The 26,825-nt window shown below is 42.8% G+C and overlaps 2 protein-coding genes and 1 long non-coding RNA gene across 7 annotated transcripts in view; 2 read left to right on the top strand and 1 right to left on the bottom strand.

The window, feature by feature from the left end:
• Positions 1–13,718, top strand: part of PYGB (glycogen phosphorylase B) — a 42,186-nt gene extending 28,468 nt beyond the window's left edge. For 2 of the 3 annotated variants that reach the window (XM_081854625.1, XM_081854626.1), the window contains 11 exons: positions 1,174–1,320; positions 2,455–2,618; positions 3,077–3,191; positions 3,636–3,737; positions 4,052–4,199; positions 6,158–6,216; positions 6,899–7,040; positions 7,467–7,674; positions 8,856–8,990; positions 9,877–9,943; positions 10,893–13,718. In XM_081854625.1, coding sequence (XP_081710751.1) covers positions 1,174–1,320; positions 2,455–2,618; positions 3,077–3,191; positions 3,636–3,737; positions 4,052–4,199; positions 6,158–6,216; positions 6,899–7,040; positions 7,467–7,674; positions 8,856–8,990; positions 9,877–9,943; positions 10,893–11,045 — 1,440 coding nt within the window. In that variant the 3' untranslated portion in view covers positions 11,046–13,718. The remainder of the gene's footprint in view (positions 1–1,173; positions 1,321–2,454; positions 2,619–3,076; positions 3,192–3,635; positions 3,738–4,051; positions 4,200–6,157; positions 6,217–6,898; positions 7,041–7,466; positions 7,675–8,855; positions 8,991–9,876; positions 9,944–10,892) is intronic. The other variant, XR_014154540.1, reaches the window with a different exon arrangement.
• Positions 13,719–15,873: 2,155 nt separating this feature from the next.
• LOC309338028 lies at positions 15,874–17,652 on the top strand. The gene is made up of 2 exons (XR_014154591.1): positions 15,874–16,015; positions 16,722–17,652. It is a non-coding gene; the product is annotated as an uncharacterized lncRNA (long non-coding RNA).
• Positions 17,653–20,698: 3,046 nt separating this feature from the next.
• ABHD12 (abhydrolase domain containing 12, lysophospholipase) overlaps positions 20,699–26,825 on the bottom strand; it is a gene marked incomplete at its 5' end in the record, with an annotated part of 34,181 nt that continues 28,054 nt past the window's right edge. For all 3 annotated transcript variants that reach the window (XM_081854877.1, XM_081854879.1, XM_081854878.1), the window contains 2 exons: positions 20,699–23,352; positions 24,556–24,683. In XM_081854877.1, the coding sequence (XP_081711003.1) occupies positions 23,313–23,352; positions 24,556–24,683 (168 nt within the window). In that variant the 3' untranslated portion in view covers positions 20,699–23,312. The remainder of the gene's footprint in view (positions 23,353–24,555; positions 24,684–26,825) is intronic.

The following is a 26,825-nucleotide window of genomic DNA, read 5'->3' as shown; positions in this document are numbered from 1 at the left end:
AAAGAGGCTGTGTGTGCACCACTGTTTACTCTGGCTCCCATACACTCCCACCACTGGTATTTGAAGCAGAGTACATATGTGTGTTGCCTGTAGTTTCTTGAGAAATACTGCTGTTTAATTACTTTTCCTTCCAACCAGGTTCCATCCAATTCAAAAACGGGAGCTGCGGCTAAGCTGAGATGTGTCTATTTGAGACAGCCATTGCACATGCTCAGATAGCGGCTTCATTGAATTCAGCATGGGTGGCCCCGCCCACCTGCCCATCTGGCCTGCGGGGCTACTTAGGATCTTGCTGAACAGCCAATCCCTGTCCCCTCTCCCCCTAGTGCCACAAGTCAGTCCCTATCCAGGTACATTTAGTGCTTCCATAATGTGATTGCAACTGACAAGCCACAGATCGGGTTTAGCCAGACCTGCTTAGTGAGCCTAAGAGAGTGCAGCAGCTTGGTTGCTACCACGATCAGATTCTTTTTTTAAGAATTTAAATAAATTTTATTAGTATTTTCCACACAACAGCAACATGAAAAATATTGAAAAATAACACACAACACACAAAAACTATTCAAAAAACTAAAAAAGCAACAACTAAAAAAAAAAGTCCATATCTTACAAGTTAATAATATAAACATTAAAAAAACACAAAACATTGACTTCCACCAATCCCACAGCACCTCCTTTATCTCTCATTGTGTCTTCCTGTTTTCCTTATCATCTCTATCCTAACATCTAGATATAAATCCCTCTTCTTATCCTTTCACTTCACAAGGTTATTCCAGACTCAGCCAGATTTCTGTCCTCAAACTTTGACTTTTGAGGTATTCATTTAGGCACTCCCATTCTTTTTTACTTCACTTTTGGTTTCTTTCTTATTACAGTATATCTGTCAATTTGGCTAATTCTAAGTATTCTGAAAGCTTACATAACCACTCTCCCCTAGTGGGTAACTAATTCCCTTTCCAATACTTAGCCACCAGGATTCTTGCTGCAGACATTGCGTATAAGAAAATTTTAGTTTTGTCTTGTGGAATATCATCATTTAAAATTCCTAAAAGGAATGCCTCTGGCCTTTTACTATATGATATTCTTAGTGTTTTCTTTATTTCTTTGTGGATCAGATTCAGTCTGCAGTGCCCTCGTGTTATCTCACCCGCTGTTTTTTATTTTTTGCTCCAGGCCTGGGAAATCACGAAGCGAACGTGCGCATACACCAACCACACGGTGCTGCCTGAAGCCCTGGAGCGCTGGCCTGTCTCTATGTTCGAGAAACTCCTGCCAAGACACTTGGAGATCATTTATGCTATCAATCAGAAACATCTCGACGTAAGGAGACGGGATAAATGAGGTGGTGGGGAAAGGGGGGTTGGGTTGACTGAGAGGCCTGGAGGCTCAGTCTGCCCCTAAGCGATCAGTTGCCCATTGCCAAAGTCAGAAGAAGCTTTATAGAATTTTGTGGAATCCTATTGGCACTTGGTGTTACCTGAGCCCTGCTGCAACACTGGCCGCCATCAGTGGTGGCACTATGGCCCAGAAGGGAGGTGATGGCTAATTCTTCTACAAAGTGTTGCCAGCTGCCCAGGAGGTGGTATTGCAGCAGCAGTTCTGCGGGGATCAGGTGACAGAAAGGCAAACTCCTATGGTAATGCAGAGCAAGGATGTTAGAGATTAAAGGGCTCTTTGCTGTTTGCAAAGTAACGTGGAAATGCCTGCAAAAGTGTAGAGTAAGCAAACAGCTAAACAGATGTAGTATAAACACACCACAATAAAAACAGAATAAGTGTCCATTGCTGTAGAACCAACCTGCAGACAAATCAGAACAGATGCTCAGTAAAGATTAGACATAGTCTAACCTCCATCTAAGGGTCATGGGTGGAAGTGTGGGTTAAACCACAGAGCCTAGGACTTGCTGATCAGAAGGTCGGTGGTTCAAATCCCCGCGACGGGGTGAGCTCCCGTTGCTCGGTCCCTGCTCCTGCCCACCTAGCAGTTTGAAAGCACGTCAAAGTGCAAGTAGATAAATAGGTACTGCTCCGGCGGGAAGGTAAACGGCGTTTCTGTGCACTGCTCTGGTTCCTCAGAAGTGGCTTAGTCATGCTGGCCACATGACCCGGAAGCTGTACGCCGGCTCCCTCAGCCAATAAAGCGAGATGAGCGCTGCAACCCGAGTTGGCCACGACTGGACCTAATAATGGTCAGGGGTCCCTTTACCTTTTTAACCTCCATGTAAGTGTTGTGTAAACAAATCGGGATGAGTACTCAATAAGTAGGTCATCTGGAGAGGCCCAGAGACCGCCAACATACAAGCTGTGGCGGTTTCTAGGGGAGAGGAAGTAAAATGGGCTCATGACCTCAATCGTCCAGGGAATTTCTTCACATTTTTTCTGCTATAAAGGGTTCCATTGTGGGATCTCTTTTAGATCTTGTTGTTAATATCCCCCTCTCCTTGTGTCCTTGCAGCATGTGGCGGCCCTCTTCCCAGGAGACATTGACCGCCTCCGAAGGATGTCCGTGATAGAGGAAGGAGACTGCAAGAGGGTCAATATGGCCAACCTGTGTATCATTGGCTCCCATGCAGTCAATGGAGTGGCCAGGATTCACTCGGAGATTGTAAAGAGCTCTATGTGAGTCCTGCTTCCTTCACTTTTTTGCAACAGGCTGTCAGCTCAGGGGAAGACAGGCCAGGCTGCAAGAGTCTCCCCAGAGATCTGTGAGCAAAGGTAGTTTATTTTCTGCACATGCATCGCTGAAAATCCTTCGCCAAACTTTGATTTTCCATTTTCCTTTTTATGCACCTCTTTCTCTCCATTTGGCCCAGACCCCAGAAATAGCTTATTATTCTTATTCTTATTCTTATTTTTTATTGAATCTATATACCACCCTATACCCCCAGGTCTCAGGGCGGTTCACAGAATAAAATAAAAATATAAAACTAGAAAATTTATAAATCGTTTTTTTAAGCGGTCACATTGCATGGCTGAATGTTTCTGCTCACTGTTATCAACTGGCCCTAAATAGCACATGACTCTTTCTTCTTCTTCTTCTTCTTCTTCTTCTTCTTCTTCTTCTTCTTCTTCTTTAGATTCAAAGATTTCTACGAAATGGAGCCAGAGAAGTTTCAGAACAAGACGAATGGCATCACTCCAAGGCGGTGGCTCCTGCTTTGTAACCCGGGACTCTCTGATGTCATTGTGGAGGTGAACTGACTTCAGCCAATAGGAGCAATTACCCCTGTTGTTGGGTCCTCCTCCTCCTCCTCAATGGATCTGTCTTCATTCCATTTTTTCCTTAGATCAGGACCATTGAACCTCAGACCTAGGGGCTGAATCTGGCTTCCCAGGCTTTGGTTTCTGATGCTTTGGACTCTGCAGACCACACCCCACATTTTTGCTTCTGGCCCCACCCACTTTGACATGTGGCCTCTGCAAGGTTACCCAGAAGGAAACGTGGCCCTTTCATCAAAAAGCATCCCCCACCCTTGGCGTTTCTTGGGTTTGGGGTGTGCAAGAATTCAGTCGCCATGTCCCTAACTTCATAGTCTTTTGTCCCTGGCAGTTCATAGTTTTTGTAGTGCAGGGAGCGCAGAACCAAGCATAAGCAGATCTGTCGATTGATGGTTTTCTTTCTTCTTTTCACTACAGAGAATTGGGGAAGATTTTCTAACGGATCTAAGCCAGCTCAAGAAGCTGCTAAGCTTTGTCAATGACGAGGCCTTCATCAGGGATGTCGCCAAAGTTAAACAGGTGAGGATGGCAGCATTTTAGCGAGAAACATTGTGATATGCTGGGCTGCGGTCAAGGCAAACCGTATATGTTAATTGCTGGTTCTAAACATGTTCCAATGTATTCTAATTACTTTTTTAAAACTAATTTGTTCTTGCAGCATTGTGTTTTCTAATTTTGCTTTAAAATATTGTAAGCTGCCTTACAGCTTGGGTGGAAGGTGGGATATAGATAAGTTATATAATCTAGAATCCCAGCCTAGACCAAACTGTGCAGCTAGAGTCAGGCTTAAATGTCCCGGCCAGTAACTTCAACCCCAAATTTCCTTTTGCCAGGAGAACAAGCAGAAGTTCTCAGCCTACTTGGAAAAACAGTACAAGGTGAAAATCAACCCTGCCTCTATTTTTGATGTGCACGTCAAAAGAATTCATGAATACAAGAGGCAGCTTCTTAATTGCCTGCATATCATCACACTCTACAACCGTGAGTAGCTCAGCCCAACAAAGCAGCAACTTCGGGGCTACGGAATGCTTTTGGGCAAAAATAATCATAATAACACAGCACCAGTGTGGGAGCCAGTGTGGTGTAGTGGTTAAGAGCGGTAGTCTCGTAATCTGGGGAACCGGGTTCGTGTCTCCGCTCCTCCACATGCAGCTGCTGGGTGACCTTGGGCCAGTCACACTTCTTTGAAGTCTCTCAGCCTCACTCACCTCACAGAGTGTTTGTTGTGGGGGAGGAAGGGAAAGGAGAATGTTAGCCGCTTTGAGACTCCTTAAAGGGAGTGAAAGGTGGGATATCAAATCCAAACTCTTCTTCTTCTTCACTAAATGTACGCAGGAGATTGGAAAACTAGCTTGTTGGGGAGATAGTCTTCTTTCTCTGTCTAATGTGCAAAGTTTTCTTACATGCAAGGATGCTTTTGCAAACATTCAGAAATGCAGTCACCCCACTTGCAGATTTAAGAAGAAGAAGAAGAAGAAGAAGAAGAAGAAGAAGAAGAAGAAGAAGAAGAAGAAGAAGTTGTTATTTATACCCTGCCCATTTGACTGGGTCTCCCGGCCACTCTGGGCGGCTTCCAACCAAATATCAAAAACAATACAGCATCAGACATTAAAAATTTCCCTAAACAGGGCTGCCTTCAGGTGTCTTTTAAAAGTAAAATAGTTGTTTATTGCCTTGGCATCTGCAGGGAGGGTGTTCCACAGGGCAGGTGCCACTACCGAGAAGGCCCTCTGCCTGGTTCCCTGTAACCTCACTTCTCGCAGTGAGGGAACCGCCAGAAGGCCCTCGGCGCTGGACCTCAGTGTCCGGGCAGAACGATGTGGGTGGAAACGCTCCTTTGGGTATATTGGGCCGAGACTCTTTAGGGCTTTAAAGGTCATCACCAACACTTTGAATTGTGCTCAGAAACGTACTGGGAGCCAATGTATGTTCTCAGCGGCCACTCCCAGTCACTAGTCTAGCTGCTGCATTCTGGATAATGCCTTTGAATGCTACTTGCTGGGAGTCGTGAGCAGCGAGATGGCTGCAGCACTCAGTCTCTGCTTGCGGGCTTCCCAGAGGCATCTGGCTGTTCGATGTCAGAACAGGATGCCTACCCTGATCCAGCAGGTCTCTTATGTTCTTAATTTTGCCATGTGTGTAGGCTTAAGAGCCGTGCCATTTTACTCTACAAGTATCGTCTGTGTGCCTCTGCACCAGCAATATTGCATTGTCTTCGGCTCAAGATCCCAGGGCAATGGGCTTTGCCACACTGTGAGATTTCAGCCTTCGTAGATGCATGTTTAGGAACTTGATCAGAACCTCATGTAATTAATAGAAAGGGCTGGCAAACATCAGCTGACAGGCCATAGCGAGAATGTGGATTTCTTGCAGGAAGTCATCTGTGTGGTTTGCAGATCATGTGCCGGAATGTGATAGGAGCCAGACCACAGCTGATGAGAGCGAGGCGTTTATTTTGCAATGTTCTTATTGAGGCATCGTCCATCTTGCATTTAAAAGCACATCTCAAAATAATATTCTGCATAGCAACAGCCTTCAATGGCTGAGTTCCACCATTGCTTTTTTCTTTTTTCCTGCATTGCTTTTTATGAATGTATTTGCTAATCTGAGTGAGAGAAAAGACGAAAGAGAAAGGAGGGAAAAGGCCACAAATCTCTTAATTAATATAATAGTTTTAACAAAAACAATTAAGATGAAATAATTATATAAGTTGAAATAGGTTGGGCGGAGGGGAAACGCAACCTGTAATTTTCTCATTCCAATAATTGATAAAGAGAGACCATCTCTCAATGGGGTTATTGTTTTGTTGTTTTGGTTTACTTGTGTTTTATCTTGTATTTTATTCTGTGAACTGCCCTGAGATCTTTTGATGAAGGGCGGTATATAGATTTAGTAAATAAATAAATGACACAAATTAATCATCATATTGCTTTTTCCAGGCATCAGAAGAGACCCCAAAAAGTCCTGTGTGCCAAGAACAGTTATGATTGGAGGAAAGGTAAGGGACTTGATAGGGATGCAGGTGGAGCTGTGGGTTAAACCACAGAGCCTAGGACTTGCCGATCAGAAGGTCGGCGGTTTGAATCCCCGCGACTGGGTGAGCTCCCGTTGCTCGGTCCCTGCTCCTGCCAACCTAGCAGTTCGAAAGCACATCAAAGTGCAAGTAGATAAATAGGTACCACTCCGGCGGGAAGGTAAACGCTGTTTCCGTGCGCTGCTCTGGTTCGCCAGAAGTGGCTTAGTCTTGCTGGCCACATGACCCGGAAGCTGTATACTGGCTGCCTCGGCCAATAAAGCGAGATGAGCGCTGCAACCCCAGAGTCGGTCACGACTGGACCAAATGGTCAGGGGTCTCTTTACCTTTACCTTTAAGGGACTTGATGCTCAAGCAAGCTTTCTCCTCAGTAGCTGGGACAGTGTTTCCTAAATTGCAGACAAGCACATGTGCACATTCCCTCCCTAGGTTAGCACTGGGAGTGTGTTCCATCTTGCTCCTGCAGGTTTTATTTTTCGAGCATGTAAACATGAGAACTCCCCTGTTTTCCTGACTTCCAGACAGGGGCTCTGTTATCAGTGAATCTGGACAGCACCCCTCCTGAAGCCTTTGCCTGATTACACATCCTGGCTCTTTCCCACCAAGTCCCTTTTGATCCACACGTATCTTCCCTCTCTGCCTCCAGGCTGCCCCCGGCTACCACATGGCAAAAATGATCATCAGACTGATCACGGCCATTGGAGACGTCGTCAATAATGACCCTTACATAGGCGACAGGCTGAAAGTCATCTTCTTGGAGAACTACAGAGTGTCCCTTGCTGAGAAAGGTAAGAGGACGGGGATGTTCTTGGGCGTTGGCACAAGGCCTCTGGAGACTTTCCCCCCCCCCCCAATTTTTTTTTAATTGATTTTCCACATTTATCACAAAATGACATAACAAAACAGACAACAAAGAAAAACACACTACAATACAATAAAATTAAACCCAGAGAAAAATTATTTCTTCAAATACCTAATTCTCTTAACCTGATAACTGACTTCTTTGAATCCCCTCTAACTGAATTTCATTACATCACCTTTATAACAGTTCTCCAAATTCATATTTCTAATAAAAGGCCTCTGGAGACTTTTGGCTTGGACTTTGGAGATGCTTGTGGTTGCTACAATCTAGGCAAGGGTGTGTGTGTGTGTGTGTGTTTTAAGTAGGGGAGAAGCATTTTTTACCAGAATATCTTTTTTTCACTCCACCCCAGTGATCCCTGCTTCAGATCTGTCTGAGCAGATCTCCACCGCGGGGACTGAGGCTTCAGGGACAGGGAACATGAAATTCATGCTGAACGGAGCCCTCACCATCGGGACCATGGATGGCGCCAATGTAGAAATGGCTGAGGAGGCCGGAGAGGAGAATCTCTTCATTTTTGGCATGCGGGTGGAAGACGTGGAGGCGATGGATAAGAAAGGGTTTGTATGAACAGCCGCGTTAGCCTTGCGTCCTAGAAACAGGTTGTGTAGCAGGGATGGCTTTTCCTTGACGTCCCTTGGTCTTAGCCTTGCTTCAGCTGCATGAAAACTGCTCAGATTAAATGGAGCAAAGGAGACCTGTTTTGTGAGGTTGATTGGGGGGGGGACCTCAAACCCAGGGAAGGGATGGGGCCCTCCACACTTCTCTGTCTCACGCTCAGGACTCTCCACTGGCCACACCTCCTCCCTAGCCACGCCCTCTTTCTCCAAGCCACACCCCCTTGGTGGTCATCCTTTACACACACCCTGTGTGTGGTTTCACCTGGCTGGAATTCTGGTTGTTGTGCTCCTAGATTGACTAAAGAGGAGCCTGTGAGTGTGTAGGAACCAGCCTGCTAGGCAAAGACAATATTTACATTTGCCTACAGCCCTGTCTGCTAGTGGCAAGTGGTCTCTACCAGGTTATACAGACCTTGTTGGGGAAGGGCTGGGGGAAATCTTGGTTACCCCTTTTCTAAATCATTGCCACAAGATGTTTGCTCTGGTGATAGAAAGAGCACATGCTAATCCAAAAAGAAATAGATTTTAAAAGTGGGTTGTGGGAGAAGTTCTTCAAATACTACAGCAACTTACAAAAACACATTAAGTGTCATGAGCACAGTACATAAGTCTATCGATCTGCTTGTGGGTTGCTTTGGACTAATTAACTCTACATAACTTGTACTAGATCTAATAATGGCAGACCGCTTGCTAATAATTAGCCGAGCCTATGCCCTTTAATTTGACTTGGTGTCATCGTGGACAATCGCTTCGAAATCAAGTCCAGTTCGTCAGTCATTTGGACTTGGGCCAGCCCTGTCATTAGGCCGAGTGAGGCAGCCACCTCAGTCGGCAAATGCTTAGTGGTGGCAGGATGTTGGAGGAGAGCTGCGTGTGCCATGTGGCTTGCCTTCTGCCCCTCAAACTACCCTTACGCTGCCCTCAGGTGTGGTGGAAGACCCCGTCCCATCAACAGTGTTGACGCAAGGTCCTGCTGCCAGAATGTCCTTTGCCTCAGATGGTAAAATGTCTTGGGCCAGCCCTCTACAGGGCTGTTGACTCCTTTGAGTGGAGCATATAAAGCAACGTGTTCTACAAGTGATGATGAGAAGGCCGAACATGTCATTTGTTTCCTCGTTTAGGTACAACGCTAAGGAATACTATGAGAGGATTCCAGAGCTCAAACAAGCTGTTGACCAAATTGGCAGCGGCTTCTTCTCACCAGATGATCCCGGGTGCTTCCGAGATGTCGTCGACATGCTGATGTATCATGACAGGTGAGAGGCAGCAATTGTGCGCCTTCCCTGCATGCTCTAAGCCAGGGTTAAGCAGTGGTATGCGTTTCATGCATAATGATAATAATAAATTTGTATTTATACCCCGCCCTTCCCGGTTCAGGAAACTGGGCTCAGGGCAGCTAACAACAAATTTAAAACACTTAATTGATGCTACAAAAAACAGCATAAAATACGGTATAAAGCGTAAATAACAATAAAATCAAGAATCAAAAATTAATTTAGGGGGGAAATCCATCCAATAAACATTAGATGATCACCAGGGCTAGCTGGCTAAATTAGTCCCACTTGGGCCAGCGAGGAGACCAGGGGAGAACCAGCTGTGGGATCCCAGAGCAGATAATCTTCACAAAACGGGGAGGAGGAGAGAAGGAAGGGGAACAAAAGATCAGGCTAAGTTCAAATTGAAAGCAGACGGAATAGCTCTGTCTTACAGGCCCTGCGGAAGGAAGTTAAATCCTGGAAGGCCCTGGTCTCATGGGACAGAGCATTCCACCACAGACATCACTGAGAAGGCCCTGGCCCTGGTAGAGGATGATCTAACTTCCTTAGGGCCTGGGACCTCTAAACTATGATTATTCATGGCCCTTAAGGTCCTCTGCAGGGCATACCAGATGACATGCCATCCCTGGCTTCACTTTTCTGACAGTCCATGGTGTGGCTTTTCTATGCCTTTGCAGCCACCCAACTGGCTCTGTATCTCCATATTACGTTACCATTATTGAGAGGGAAATGGGCAGCTATATATAATGGCTGACACTCATTTTATGTCAAAGGCATATACACCGCCTTTGCAGCGGTATCAGAAAAAGGTGGAGAGAACACGCCTCTGAGGTTGCAGTTACTCTCTGACGCTTCTTTGTTTCAGGTTTAAGGTGTTTGCCGATTATGAAGCCTACATCAAAGCTCAAGGGCAAGTGGACAAGCTCTACATGGTGAGATGTTCAACAAGTTTTGAAGATTTAAAAAAATGGGCTTATTTATGAAATAGATAGAAGACTATGGCTCTGGTATCCTAGGGTGAACCAAGTGGTGGGAGAGGCCCCTCTGCACAATGGGTTTGTAGAATGAAAAGGGCATTTCAGCAGTTTGGGTAGCCTAAATGTGAATTTCAGCCAGCAAAAGGCTGTCTTCATTCATTCATTCATTCTGTATCCTACCTTTCTTTACAAAGATGCCCGAGGCAGCTAACCATGTAAAATGAAAAAATATATTAGAAAACCATCTAAATGCAGACAGAAGGGCAGATGATATACAGGTCAAGTAAGCAAGAGGTCAATGATTTCTTCAAACAGTGGTGAAACATCAATGGGAAAAGTGCCAAATTGTGGGCAGGGAGTTCCATGGCCAGGGTGCTAACACAGAGAAGGCCCTGATAGATTAAAGTAGGTTGGAGAGAGGGTGGACAACAGGCCGGAGGAGGAAACAAGCCTTGGCTGCCATATATTCTGTTGCTGTAAGAGTGTTAGGGACATACGACTATTCTATGGGGTTGTAGATTCCCAATTAAAGGTTAGCTATTATATACCGTGGGTGACCATTTTAGGCACATCCATTTGACACACAACTGCCAACGTGCGCATTGTTTTGGCCCTGGGAGAGGATGGAACGTACATAAGTGCGACTGTTGACACGTGCAATGACCTAGAACACAACACCCACAAAAACAGAGTTGTCAGCTGGCAACTCTTAATTTGCGCACATTTGATGCACGCACGACTGCACACGCAGTGCTTAGCACAGAAAGAGGGTGGGGCGGACGTCTGCGACCGTAATCCCTGCGTAAATGGCGGGGGGGGGGACTGCCTGTAATTATAACCTGCATTGTGTCTTTTGGTGTTCCTCTGCTGAAGCTACCAAACTTCCCACTCATTTCCTTTCTAGAATCCCAGAGAGTGGACTAAAAAGGTAATCAAGAACATTGCGTGCTCTGGCAAGTTTTCCAGTGACAGGACAATTACCGAGTACGCCAGAGAAATCTGGGGGGTGGAGCCCTCTGCCGTGAAGATTCCTCCGCCCAACATCCCGAGGGAGTAAGTCCGCTGCAAGAGGTGCATGCAAACGCCCTGCTGCTCTGGCACTTCCACAGATGAATTCAAAACGTGCATTTTACCACCCGCTGGGCTTCTCATATATTTATAAAAGGCATGGTGGTTACTTGAAAACGGAGGCAAACTGGTGCTCTGCAGGGTTACAGCCAATAAGCGTTGACCTTGTTGGCAGTGATAAGATTCTGAGCCTAAAGCAGGGCGTTTGAGTGAGGAAGGTGAGATGAGGCCATTCTCTCTTTTAAAACCCCTATTTAACCAATGCAACCTGCATGCATGTTCTGTATTATTGAGACGGTACCCGACTTCCCAGGCCCTTTTGCTCCCATGCCAGGCCACCCTGTTTAGTCAGGAGACGCTTATGTCTGTTTGGGGTGGGGGAAGAACTGCAAAGACAAGAGTTGGGTGCTGTCAAATGACTTACTTTGAACAAACATGTGCTGCCCTCTGTCGGGAGGTTAGGCCAGAACTCTTCAATGACCCCCAAAATAGATGCACTTTTCAGATATCATGTTCTGAAGAAATTCCCATCCTTCCTGTTATTAGACGCCCAAACGGTTGTTATTAACCTGCTCCAGTTTTAAACTTGTCAATTTGCATGTGCTGAACTCAAGTGTTTTTTTTAATTGAGAAGATCTCTCTCTATATATATCTATATGGAAACTTCTGGCAACAGGACACCCAACGAACACCTGGGGGTTTAACAAGGATGCTGAAGAATATTTACGCAGTGCTGAAAGGACTATTGCTGTCATCCAGAGTGCAGACCAGCACAACAAGTGAACATGAAGCTACTAGAGAAAACCTGTAGTCCCCTAGATACTTGGCATTCTTCAAAAAATCCTCACCCAAAAAGCCAAGATGCTGTTTTGAGCCTTCAGGTACACCACCATCCGTGGTTTGTAGGCTCCTTTTGGCTTAGTGGGTCATCAGTAGTGCAGCAGAAGTTGCATTTCCTACAGGAGGGGTGGGGAACCTGTGACCCTCCAGATGTTGGAATGTCAACTCCCATCATCCCCAACCATTGGCCAGGCTGACTGGGGGCTGATAGGAGATGGAGTCCAGCAACATCTAGAGGCCACCATATTACACTCCAGTGTAGAAGACCACACCTGGCAATACATGCAGCTAGCTTGTTGGAGTCACAGCTCCACTTCCAGCCCAGTGGCCTTCATTCATCAGTTACTGTTTCTGGGTCTCACATTCCTACCTTATTAAAAAGAAAACGGCACCTATCGTTTGATTCCTTTTGAGTTTTAATTTCAGACCGTACCATTAGTTTTCCTGGCACCTGAGCCAGCCCTTTGCAGCCTGGGCTACTAAATAAGTGGCTGCTCTTTCTAAGGGCTGGGGAAATGGGCTGGAAAAGCGGCTGGATCCCAGCTGGGCATGGACTGCCAACTCAACATGCACTTTAATGCAGAATACCAGGACTGGAAATGAATGTATGTTATTATATAAAATTCCAGAACCAGAGGGTTCATTAAAAGTGCTAGTTCCTCCCCCCCCCCCGAAATCACCAGTAAATAATTGTATCTAGTTAGTATTAATTTGAAGAAATGCTGAAACACATGTCATATGAAATGACCACCCACATATATTTTCCACTTCTTAAAGGGGTCTTAGTGGCCCTACCAAAAAACTTGATTGGCGTTAATAAAGTTGATCATCTCTTTTGACGTGGTGATGCTTAAGCCATTGCAACGAGAATGCTCTGGGTATTGAATACCCCATGAAAATAAATAAATCAAAATGACACTAAATATGTTTTCAAAGCAAATTAAGTCATGTTACAAAAATTGATTGCTGAAAAAAATCCATAAAACTTAACTTTGTGAAACGAATATCTGAAAAGTAGTCATTTTCATTTCATGACAATCCACTGTATTTTCATCTTTTAAAAGTTTGTGTAGTTTTGCCGCAGCTTGTGCAAAGGATCTATATTTCTGTATTTCTGCTGTAAAATACAACATTTTCTGCTGTGTGGACCACCAATTTGATTCAATAAGCACCTGTGATAGACATTTAAATCTTGCATGTTTATGCAGCATCCAAGTGTATTGTTAGATAAATCCTTCCCTACTGCATCTCTGCAGTTAAGATGCTCCCAAAACACAGTTATGGTTGTTTTAGAAAAATGCATAAATGTTTCTTTCTGAATCTAGCAGTAGGCATCAATTAATAACCTAAAAGGGAAAGGGTGGGGGTTGGAATATGATGTTTTGACCAATGAATAATTCCCCCTTTCAGCACTGCTTGGCAGGTGCTGGTAGTGTAGCCCAGGAAGCTTGCATTTGCTTACCAAGATGGTGCCTTTCAGATGTTGTGGACTACAACTCCCATCATCCCTAGCCATTAGCCATGCTGGCTGGGGATGATGGGAGTTGAGGGAAGGGTGCTTTTTGTTTTGTTCCTACTTATATCCTTTGAACCTTTGACCTACCTATGCCCTTGGTAACTATGGGCTATGGGTGTGGTACCAGAAATAGTCACTATATTTAACAAAGATGTTAATGTTTATTGAGTACACAAACCTATGTGGTTACTTTAATATGCTATTGCCTCTTTTAATTGGCACACACTGTCTAACTTGTTGCTGTCACTTAAATACAAACTGCTTATTTTGCACTACTGTTAGTAAACCAAGAAAATGTTGAGGAAGCAGTTACCGTATTCTTCACTCCATAAGACGCACCTGACCATAAGACGCGCCTAGTTTTTAGAGGAGGAAAACAAGAAAAAAAATATTCTGAACGAAACAGTAGATGTATGATTTTTGTGGTTCATGCGGTAGCCACAGACATGTGATTTGACAGTGAGTTGGGGGGGGGGAATGCAAAAATCCTGAGGATCCATGTGGATCCGTGCTTTGTAACCACGTTTTTGCACCACTGCGGCCCCACGAAAGAGTGGATGCGTGATTTTTTGGTCAGACTATAGCCATGGACATGTTATGTGATCTGATGGTGAATTTGGGGTGACCCAATGCAAAAATCCTGAGGATCCATGTGCTTTTACCACCCCCTTCCCAGGCAGCCTCCTTTATCGCTAGTGTCCCTTATCTCCCTCCTGGTCTCTTGCCGATCAGCTGCTCAGTGGCTTTGTTTCAACACCCCCTTCCCTCTTTCTAAAAAAAAGCATGATCTGCTTTTTGCCCCTGGGCAATTCAGCTCCAGGGACCACGCATTCGCTCCATAAGGCGCACAGACATTTCCCCTTACTTTTTAGGAGGAAAAAAGTGTGTCTTATGGTGCAAAAAATACGGTACTTATACTGTTAAAACCCTTTTGCCAGACTGCCCTTATATTTTACGCCACCCCTCTTGAGACTTACCAATGCTGTTAACTGAGGACTTTTGTTGAAGCCCCTGTCTCAACCCTCGCTGACCTCCCAGAGATCTGTTTCTGCGATATTGTCCTGGAATCTTCCTTTGGTTCTCTTACCAGACATTCCAAACGTCCTCTCACTTCATCTCCCTCACTTGCCCAAGCCAAGAGATTCAGCTACCTAAGCAAAACTTTGGCCACCAAGCCACTCTTGCCTTCCTTTCAGGTCTCCTTTCTTCTCCCTTGATCATCTGCTATTGTTGTCTCCTTCTGGCTGTCCACCACAGACACCAAGCCCCAACCAACACGGACTGACCCAGACTGACTAGCACCCAGCCTTATATGCCCCACCCTGTCTAGCCCCTAACCAATCACATGGTCTAACTAAATGTTCTAAACCTGCAACCACCAATCAGAATAGACATACCCTCTGTCTTTCTTTTGCATACTCAGAGTTCCATCTCCAACTGCTCCTCAGCTGTCAGTTAAAGTCCTCCAGGGATAGTTAAACCAACTCTCACCTGACTAAACAGAAGACATCCCCCCCATATCACATTACAAAACAAATTACATTAACGAAACAAATAGCCATTATAACAGTAGTTCAAATAAGCAGGATATATTAAAGGGGTCCTTTGAAGGCACCATGTGGGCTAGTCCTGTTAAAGAAACACTTCTTTAATCTGAGAGGGTCAATCGCAAAGTGATAGAATTATTGAAATTATTCCCATTCTATTAAAGCAGAAAAGATAATAGTTAAGGTGCTCTCATGCTTGAGTGGACTACAAACTTTAGATGCAGTGTATACTACATAGAATGAACCCAAGGGTATAAATATAAAGTCAAAGAACCAACTAGGTGAAACTGTGGACTAAAAACAGCATTTGAGTAGGCAGAGAACAGTAAATTAGCAAAAGATTGAAGACAGGGAAGAAAAGGTGGGGTGGAGAATGTCAAAGGTGAGAATCCTGATTAACCATGCTCTTTTTATAGCCTTCTGACAGAACCATCACAGGCCCCTTTTATAGTTTTCTGCCACCTCTACCCTCCTCCAGATGTTGAACTGCAAGTTCCATCAGCCCCAGGCACCGGGGCAAATAAACAAGAACTGTAGTCTATGATATCTGGAGGACACCATAATGATTGCCACATGTCTGGAATGGTGCTACCACATCCTCATTGAACCCTCCAGGTGTACAACAGACTAATCGTGTGAGGTGACAAAGACCTTGCCTAAGGCCACCAGACACAGCTGCTTCTAATTCAAACCCAGCTCTTTCAACTCCAAATGCAGTATTTGGACAAAAAATAGGTTTAAAATAACTGAAGGTTCCCTGCTCCGGCTAGGGCCTGCAGAAAGGCCATCCCTCAAAAGAGTCCCTACCTTCCTTGCCTTGCAAGTTTGCTCTGTAGGTTCCCATAAAAAGTGTGAATGTTGACCCTTCTTAATCATTCCAAAAAATAAGGATGGTTTAACTAAAACAGCAGGAAGCCAGCAAGTTTATAAGCAAACAATAGAAAATGCTTGGCTGTAAAGACATTTCCAAGAGGAGTGGAGAAGTTTGCAGCAACCCAGTGTACACCATCTCTTCATCAATTGATGAAGGTTCATGCATGTAAACATGCTTTTTAGGTCAAAACAAAATAAAAAAATTCCTTCCAGTAGCACCTTAAAGACCAACTGAGTTAGTTCTAGGTATGAGCTTTCGTGTGCATGCACACTTCTTCAGATACACTGAAACAGAAGTCACCGGACCTTTCTATATAGTGAGAAGGTGGGGAGGGGTATTACTCAGAAGGGTGGTGGGAATGGGTGATTGGCAGATAGCTGCGATGAGCCTGTTGACGACTCTTAACGACTGCAATAGGTCTAACAGGAAAAAGCAAGGGGTGAGAAGGTGAAAAATGGCTTTGTCATGTATAATGAGATAAGAATCCAATGTCTTTGTTCAAACCAGGTCTCTCCATAGTTTTAAGTTTGGTGATAAGTTGCAATTCAGCAGCTTCTCTTTCCAGTCTATTTCTGAAATTCCTTTGTAATAGAACAGCTACTTTGAGATCTTGTATAGAATGTCCTGGGAGATTGAAGTGTTCTCCTACTGGTTTTTCTGTCTTGTGGTTCCTGATGTCCCCCTCCCCACCTTCTCACTATATAGAAAGGTCCGGTGACTTCTGTTTCAGTGTATCTGAAGAAGTGTGCATGCACACGAAAGCTCATACCTAGAACTAACTCAGTTGGTCTTTAAGGTGCTACTGGAAGGAATTTTTTTATTTTGTTTTGACCATGGCAGACCAACACGGCTACCTATCTGTAACTGGAACTATGGAATGCTTTTTAGGGCATTTGAGACAAGGGCTAGAATCTGCTATCTCCATTTATGCTGAGTAGGCTTGTGGAAATCAACTCTGTATTCCAACCTCCTCGTTAGGAAGCAACCATTCTGCTTGCCTTTCTTTGCATATGCAAATCTGTCCCTCCATTGAAGTGAGTGGGAGAGCCCCTACCAATACACAAGCACACTGGGTGTGAGGTTGGTGGGCTGGAGTTGATACATCATGTGCTTTTTGTTCATTTTATCAAAAGCAGAACAAATAATTGAAGGATTTCCTGGAAGGACAGTTTTGGAATTTGAATATTAATGCTGTTAATCTCACCCTTGATGGAATGGTTTATAGTTTGATTACAGGTCAGTATTTGTGTGCCTTGTCCTCATGTGTCCATCTAAAACTCCAAATAGAGGGTTGTGTCTAACATTGGCATAGACAGTTGAAATTAATGGACATTACTAATTCCAGTCTATTATTTTCAATGTGTTTAACTCAGCTGGATACAACCCAAGGGAATGACATTGTGCTCTTGAGTGTTTCTCATTATGTCTATTTAAATATACTTTTAAGCAATCAGGAACATCTCTCTCTAATGATAAAGCACTGTCCCGCATTGAGTCTCAAGCATAAAACGTCACATGCAGACATTCCCACTTTGCAATGCAACTTTGTTTATATGGCCTAAAAACCCAACCTAGTAATTAACTTGTACTGCAAAGATGGCATTTCTTCAGACAAGAGTGGGCTGGAGTAGCAAAACTGGATCATTAATGAAGATCTCTGACTTAACCAAAATGGTCCATTGCTTGCAAAATAAATGTTGTTTGTCACTCTCATAGCACTTTCAAAACTTTTGAGATTTTGAGTTTGTGTATGTGTGTGTTTAATATACTACTGTCAATCTCTTGTGCTCTCAAAATTATTAAAAGTCACACAGCCATCCATTGTAGTTGCTCTTTATTTCCCTATGCATTGTACAGAACTACTGCATTACATGGACACAGTGCTGACTGTGAATGGACATTGGGTGGGATTCAGCAGGGCTTTATTATTATTTTAAGGAGTGCCAGCATAATCTCCTGTAGTTCTGCTAGTTTGGTTTCCATATAACGGGCGGGCACCTGTACATCAAAATATTCTTAATAGGGTGGCTTATCCTAATGAGAAGAATGGAGAAAAGGATTTGAGGGGAAAGGGCATCCAGTGAAGTCTATTGGAAGATTAGGACGTATACAGGGTTGCCATTATGTCCTTTTTCCAGGACACATCCTCATTTTCATGGGTATGTAAAATGAGTCTCAAAGTACAAGTTGGCAAATGTGTCCTCTTTTTTGTTCTTCAAAATATGGCAACCCTATATAGAAGGAAGTCCTTCACACACTGCATAGTTATGTAGCCTTATTGGAGTTCACCGATTGGGTCTGTGTTGCTCCGGGACAGGAGGAAGGAAGTCAAAATGACACCGAGTTGGTTCAAAGAAAGAGTTTATTCTGCTCTCCGGATAGCAGAAGGCACTTGCGTGATCAAGTCCACAACAAGTCCAAATAAATGACAAGTTTCATGCAGTATTTATATCCTCCAGGCACCCTCTCCCTCCTCCCCTCAGAGCCCAACCACATCAGCCTATGTATGCGGGTTGACATCACATATGTTCCTGCTCCGGCACTCTTAACCTTAAAAGGGATTTCCTTCCTGCACTCCTGACCATAAAAGGATATTCCTGTTCCTACTCCTATCTTGGAGCAAGAGGTCACTACTTCCGAGAACATGCTCTGGCATTAGTCCCAGACTTGGGTCTCTGCATCATTTGTGGTCAGAACATAAGATATGTCTGTGTCTGTTCTACTGGTAGAGTCAAGGCCAGTCTTGCCGTCAAACTGATAAGGGAGAGAGCTGTGTTCTTGTTTTGCATTTGCTCAACGGCTGAAGTTTATGCATTTTAGCTAAGGAGAAATGGGGATTTTGGTGTAGTCTAAAAACTGCCTGCCCAGTCAGTTTTTGGGTTTTGGAAACCCATTCCTTCAGTTAAATTGTGGACTTGGCTGCCTTGAAAAGAAACTAACAACAATTTAATGAGGGTCCTTCAATAGCAACCACTCATGATGGCTATATACATCATCCAGTATCAGGCTTCCGAATTCCAGCTGATGGGGAACACCAGCAAGAAAGGGTTGTTTCATTCATGTCCTGCTTGAAGGAAATGAGCAATAGAGATGGCTTGACCCTGTTGCATTATCTCCCCCCACCTCTCAAACTCCTCTGTATGTTTAAGTATAATCTGCCAAGTAACATTTAATATATCTGACCAAGTAGGCTCGTGACCAGAAAATCTTGGGCCACAATAAATGTTAGCCCTTAGTAGTGTCATCAGGCTCAGAAACAGAGCCCAAGATGTGTCTGTCACCACTAACTTTTCCTGGAGTGTACACTTTGGTAGGAATTCAACAGAGTATTAAATCCTCAATTACATAGCTCTGCCACCAGAGGACGGATCATTACTGAACACAGAAGTATTCCATTTTGCTTGCAGCTCTTTGTAAACAGATATCAGTCAACGGGAGGTCACAAGACTTGCAACAGAACTAACAAATATGGACAGACTAGCTACATACGAACGAATTGCATGTCGACGCAAATTAAGAATGGATAAATATGAAGAAATCTGGAAGGAATACTTGAGCGATAAAGCGGACAGTGGTGGGAAGTAAGGGGAGGAGAGGTAGGGAAATATTGTTTAAAAGGTGTAGTTATAGGTATATCAGTACTCAAATCTGACTTGTTAAATTGTGTTATTAGTGTTATTGTGGTTTTTGTTGTATGTGGTTTTTGTGGTTGTTGTTTGTATTGAAAAAACTGATTAAACAAATTTTTAAAAAACTAACAAATATTGAAGAACTCAGGAGCTTCAAACAACTTTTACCTACATTACACCTTTCATCCAGAAGCTTCTTTTCACATACTTCAAGAAAACTAGGTTTCTGGTAAATGTTTGCTGTGTCAGTATATCCAAACGATATGCCCTTGTCTCAAGCAACCGTTGTGAAAGGGAGAGGCCTAGGGACTTCTCCAAACCGCAGTTCCCAAGATTCCTTGGAGGCAGCCATTTAAAAGTAAGATAGGAACATAAGAAGCTGCCTTATATTGCATCAGACTCTTGGTCTGTTTCGCTCAGATTTCAAGCAGAGGATATTTCCAGCCCCACCTCCCCAAAGCTATGCTGTGGTGTAAGATGTTCCTTGGGCAGTATGCTTAAAGCTGCAACACAAGTGGACAAATGTGGGTGCCAATAAAGATTATGATTGTAGGACACTTCACAATATAAAGTGCTACAGAAATTGTAACGAACAGCTAAACACATGGACCGCAATCCACAATTTCAAAGGACAAGAGAGGAAGTCACTCAGCAAATGGAGAATAGAAAAACTCGCAACCCTACATTCATATTGAAAATTGGTTGCCAAACATCACAGTATATATGCCAACTCTACGAAACAGAAATCCAAAGTCCATTGTAAGTACGGAACACATGAGTTTGTCAGACTTGGGGCAGTGATGAATCACATGCTGCTGGCAACTTAGTACATTTCTGCTGCTCAGGGGAGCTTTGAAAGAAGTAAGTTCTATCTCTGTTCCGCCATTAGCCCCAGACAAATCACAATGGGCAGGATCCAATATTTCCTTGAGTAGTCAGAAGGTATTTCTGCTTGCCTCTTTGCCCCAGATCCCCATCCATACCCAGCTGCACCCTCCCCCCCAAATCCCGCCCCCACATCCACAGCATTTGAGAGGGTTCCTTAACCCATAACCCCAAGGGCTGAAGCAGAAAGTCCAGTTATATAAGCAAAATTCCATGCACAATTATTTAGAACCCATCCAATATGCCACCATTTTAAATTCTACGTGTCTTTTTGATAGGATTTTCCTTGGCAGATCCAAAGCCCATAATTTTTATTTTTATTTTTTTAAAAAAAGGCTATTACTACAAAAATTCTTAAGTAATTTGTTTTATTAAAACTACACACTTTTTAGATAAACATTTCCATTTCAATGTGTATCACTGGCCTAATAATTGGAACATATGTCTCGGGATAAACAGCACTGATACATGCGCTGGAATCTAATTTTTGTTGCATGGGAGGAGGTGACATTTCCACATTGGTTTGTACTTTTACCGACACTAAGGTGGGCGATAGCAGCAGCGGCGTTACATGGAACATTCTGTTTGCTTCGACAAGAAAGGCAAAGTTAAGTGTTTCTGTCCTTGTTAGTGTAGTAAACCAAAGCACATGGAATGTAGGAGGGAAGAGATGGGATTGTATATGTGGCACAATTTGCTCAGAGGTTATGGTGAATCAAAATCTTGGTAGATCTCACTACAGCAGAAAGTCTCACTGCAAAGAACAAGCTACTGTCTGCTTTGGAAGTATGATAATCTCTAAAATACAACTCTTTGATGCATGCAAAACCAGAGTATTCCATATACAGACAATATTAGCAAACACTGCTCTCTAATACACTTCAGGCTGAATAATTCACTTCTGAACACTAATATCTAAGACTACTAGGCCAAATGCTTGTATGTTTGTGGAATGAAACAGTTCAGGGCCAATGACACAAAACTTGGAGCTACTGTAAATCAGTCTGTTAGGACCCAACAGCTAAACTGCCCCTGGCCCTCTGATTCCTACTCACAATGTCTCAAATTGTCTGCCATGCCATGCCTGCATGAATGGTGGACTGAGAATCCTGAAGAAGAGCATGCTGAACTCACGTCTGGTTTAAGCAAAAGCCCTGACACGAGTGAGATGGGGAAGGAATGGCAGTTTTCAGTTAAGAGCCATGGTGAACTGCAAGTCATCAGAACTCTTAAGGTATTGCACTATGTAGCATCTCCTTTAAACACCTCCAAAAGGTTACTAAAGTGGTCTTTACTGTCTTCTTCTCAATATGGATGGATTAATGCATTTTTTAAAAAAAAAAATCTGTAAATTCAACAACATAATGGCTAAATGTGTCAATTTTTTACGCATCAAAAATGGACTCCAGCAGCCATAATGAGACCGAATCATCATGAGGTATATAAGGCCAAGGCCAATAAGGGAAAGGAATATGAATTTTAGATTCAGCATTTGTTACTATTAATTTACTATCGTGCTGCCTGCTAAAATTTCGATTCAGGCCAGGATTGTTTTGCTACAACTAAAAGAAAGAAAAATAAGTATTTGTTCCTGGCATGTGCCAACTGAAGGAAACATTCAAGGCTGGTCAGGAAGTTTTCATACACCTCTAGCTTTTAATTTATATATATATATCAAACTAAATATTTTATGCAAAAAAAGAATTTTGTTTTCACTTTCAATGCCTTTGCTTGGTCTGAAAAAAATTAGGACTTTCAAATATAATTGCTAATATTTTGCTGTTAAGGAAAGTCAGAGCAAATGTTTTATTGCCAGTGAAAACCAACATAATTTACCAGATGAGAACTTCAGGTTAAAGTATTTTGATGTAATTTCTCTTACAGAAAACTTTTGACCAGCTTTAATGTACCTGAGTATTATTATTTTTTAAGGAAATGAAAGGGCTGTAGGGGTATGAAGGATCATGATTATGAAAAATGATACCAATTTTCTCATCCCCAAAGTGCTTATATGTCTCTAGAGGAGACTGGAAGACATGTTCATCACAGCAGGAAAAAAAAAAATCTCCACCCATTCTTGACAAAGTATAAAGACACCTTCTATTTACTGAAGGAGTCTTTCAAACAACTTTTGAGGGTGCAATTTGTATTCAATACATCTCACATCACCCATTGAACCTGTACATCTAAATAAAATGGCTTGGAGACAAGAAAGAATCTCAAAGTCAGAGGAAGAAAGAATCTTAAAGAGGATGTGTCTGTATATGAGGTATAATAAAGATTTTTATATATTATCTATATGTGGGAGACAAGAAACTTCAAAGCAAGGCAACAGAGAAAGAGAAGCTTAGTCACTATTAAATAGTTGCCTCATTTTAAAGGAGAAACATCCTTCATTGCATTCTGAAATGTTTTCTTGAAAGCATCCTGATCTCTTGAAAGTTCTCAAATGAATTTCAGAAACAACTAACCATATTCAGCAACTCTGCAGTTGACAAGGTTAGGGAAACTCCTCACTGAACTAAATTCTATTAAAAGAGCAACCTGCAACTCAGGTAAACTAGATGCAGCACTGAAATATTATAGCAGTTAACATTTTTAAAGACAATTGCAGTTCATTTGCGTTTCCAAGTGCAAGGGTTTTTTGTGTTCTAAAAAGCTGTTGCGGCCGAACAGACACTTGTAGGAATGTTCATAACTTCTGAAAGGTTTTTGCCAAGTCCTTCTTGTGCTTGAACTTAGTTGTTTTGATTTGTTTGGTTCTCTTGTTCTTTAGAAGGGGCTTGTGGGGTGAGGGAGAGAGACAAGCCAGCTACATTCTTTTCTTCGTATCTCTATCACCCCAGAGGCTGGGTTCCCAAGTGTATGCATTAAGACTGAAGCAGGAATCTGTGACTTATTCAGTGTCTGGGTTTGCAGACCTTTTCTTGTAGATGACAACTTAAGTCAACCATGCAGTTAGTCCTCAGTGACGATGCTCATGTCCCAATTTTCCCAGGAATTCCCTAAGAGGGAAAAATACACACACACACACACATATGTATCAGCAGTGTCAGTTGTTTTGGTACTTCAACTTCATCCATTCTCTTCCCACCTGCCCTTCTGAGGCCAGTAGATTTCAGAACTCCGGTCAACTTAGGTTTTCCCACTTAGATACTCTTAAATGCCCTACATTGCAGAGCAATTGCTCTCTTTCAAAGATGGGATCATGATATTTAAAAAACAAGCAAAACAGATGAAGGGACACAAACATACACATAGTCTTACCAAGCTGTCAAACTTGAAATTATGTTTGTAGCTGTTTTTGTTTTTGTTTACATTAGTTTTCTATGTCTTAACTGTTTTACAAAAAAACTTTTAATAAAAATCTTAACACAAAAAAGCCCTTGAGGTTCTGGGGTGCAGCCTTTTTTTGCTTATTCACATGTCAACCCCCCTTATACATTTAAAGCAAGGGTGTGTTGCTTTTGACAGGGGTGATGAGAGAAGATGTATGAATATAATGTCAAAAGGATGCATAGGGAGTGAAACTTGCCCTGCCTTAGGAACGCAGCACCCTGAGTTTCAGACTTGGCTCTTTCCCAGCCCTACTTCTAAGATGCTAAGGATTGTTTTTATGATATGTTTGTAAGTCACTCTGATGTACATGCAGCAGGCTATTCATCAATTAACCGCAACAATGGACCTTTTCATACAAAGCATGTGCTCTACTACCAAGCTTCCTTCCTTTCCCCTCTCCTATACCTGCTCAGATACTGGATGTGAACCAGGGTGAGAAAGAAGCACCCCAAGTGAAGTGACAGATCAAAAGGAGGCAAGACAAGAGGGCAGGGGGGGGGATTGGCCACTCTCACCCACACACCCATTTTTATGCAAAACCCAAACCTGCCATCCTTCCTTGCTTTAAATGCATTGTAAAAAGAGGAGACACACAAACATGCATGACTGCACCAATCATATCTCATTTGGCCCTCAGTCTCACCCAAGTCATTTGGAAAATGTTGCCAATTTAATCAGCAGTTACTAGCAATGATGTGCTTTTGTGCTTGGGTCCTACAATAAACCTCTGGGGTAAAGTGGAAAACAAAGGAAATTGTTCCAGAATAAGCACACGCAGGCGCACACACACACCCTTTATGTTGTACAGCTCAATTGCATCTGCCTGTGCAAACAGCAGAACACAAATTATGAGTGACCCTTTTAATTACCGCAATATTCGAGGTAGTTCTGGGCTCTTGTAGATGTATTTATGCCTGTAGCCTAGGTCTGTGTGAAATGGAACGAACTGTACTTTGTAATCACGGAAGCTCCGAGATGGGGCAGCAATGTTGTATAGCTGTAAAAGACATTTCAAAACAAATGCAAGTTAATGAAATGGATAGCCCCTCAATACAGAGCAGTGACAACGTCTATTTCTGTAACTATATTTGATGTAGCTAATTAAGCACCAGTTACTGCACGGCAATTTCTGTGCCCAAGAAACAATCATACTTACTTCATGTCAGCTGGTTATATCACTCTTTGACCATTCTCTTCTACTTGAAACTGGGTAGTTACAAGAACGCTGAAGGGACAAAGTCTCAAAGTACTTTTCAAATGTGACTTTATGGATTGAAGGAGAGATCAGGTTTGTGATATGTGGATCTGTGATATGTGAAGCTGCACATCTGTTGCTCAGAAATTTTTTTTTAAAGAGCTTTGAGTTTTAAGCAGCAATGGAAACTCTTCCAATGTTGTATAACAATGAACATGCACAAAGTTCAGTTGTTCATGACTTGTGTACACAAATATATGCAACATGGGCCTCTTGAACAGGTGGTTTCCAAGGGAGGAAACCCATGTTATCTTTCTAAACAAAGATTTGACTGTGGAGCCTGATCTTTTTCTGACACATGCTGTGGAGAGTCAAACTGATTCTCAAGTGAAAGTCCACTTGAAGGATAGGTATTTATGTCAGACGTAATCATTTGTATGTGTGAACAGTATACATAAAAACAAACTTTAAAACTGCTTTATCATAAAACTGAATGCTGCTGGAACAAGGAACTTTTATTGAGGCTTGGTCCCATTACATTAAAGACATGGCTTCTAGTAGCTGCAAGTCATGCATCTGAGCCATGGGGGACTACCAACAGAGACTCTCACAAAGCCTCTGTGATTGGGACATGGGATATGGGATCTGGCAGTCCTTAAGTTGTCCTGGACCAAAGCTGATAAGGACCTTCGTAAAATTAATAGAAGAACCTTGGAACCTTGTCTGGGCAGCTTTTAAGTACCAGAGTTAGTCCTGGTGATAGTTTGTCCCCATCAAGAGTCCAGCTGCAGCAATTTGTACCAGCAAAACCTAGTTCCAAACTCATACTATTTTTGTTTTGCATCACACTGTTCCTGAAGGGATAATGTCCTTGTCTGTCAGATAAAGAGGCGATTTCCATGAAGTCTGAGCCCTCAGAGAGCTGGCTTAAGAGCTTCTCACCCTAGACATGGGATAGCTGCCACCCCCTCGAGACTGAAGCACAAACTGGGCAGCAGAAATTACTCAAGATTAATTAGTGCAGAGTACAAAAGTTGCAGTCATGCATATGCACCATTATTTTTGGCACCTCCCTTTCGCTGCCACCTCTTAGGAGCCAACTATTCCCAGCAACTTTAGGAGCCATCTGTGAGCACCATACAGAGAAACAAAATTTGCTTCAGGGCAGCTAATTTTTGTTTGTTTGTTTGTTTTTTCTTTCTTTTTTCTGTTTTATTAAATTTGCTTAGTAACATAAAATTATTATATATATTCTATAAAACAAAGAATACAGAACAAAATTCATTCATACTACAATGCCTAACAACATAACATTTATATATATGGTTTCTGAAAAAAAGGCTTACATAACAAAATCAATTCAAAATACCATGCGGTTTACTTTTTTTTTTCCCTCCCTCCCCACTCCAGCCCTCCCCCCCACCCCGGTCAGGCCTTCCTTCTTCATATCTTTATCCATGTACACAGTCTGTTCATTCGAGCTTGTATGTTAGGGTTGGCTTCCCCTCTTTCTATCCAATTCCTGTAAAATGCCCATTTATTTGTGATTCTTTGGCATTTATTTTCCCACCTATCCTCTGCCACTATCTGTGTGAATATTTCTGACTGTACGTATTCAAAAACATAATCATTCCATTTTTCCATATTCCACTTGGCCTTTTCTTTCCATCCCAAAGCAATAACTGCCATTCCAGGTAGAATCATAATTTTGTACAACTCTTGCTTATTACTCTTTACTTTGTTATTTCCCAGTATTCCCGAAAATAACAAATCCCTATTAACTTCTATGTTTATTTGAAATAATCCAGAAATTACCTTTATAATCTTTTGCCAATATTATAATCTTTTGCCAATACAGGGCAGCTAAATGATGGACTGTTCTGGATTGTGGCAAAGGAAAGCACAGGAAAGGAAATTTTTCTTTCAGATGACACCAAACTGGGA

Source organism: Podarcis erhardii (assembly GCF_964252035.2).
Source record: "Podarcis erhardii genome assembly, chromosome: 3".
NCBI classification, from domain to species: Eukaryota; Metazoa; Chordata; class Lepidosauria; order Squamata; family Lacertidae; genus Podarcis; species Podarcis erhardii.
This window is presented reverse-complemented; position numbering and strand designations above follow the sequence as displayed.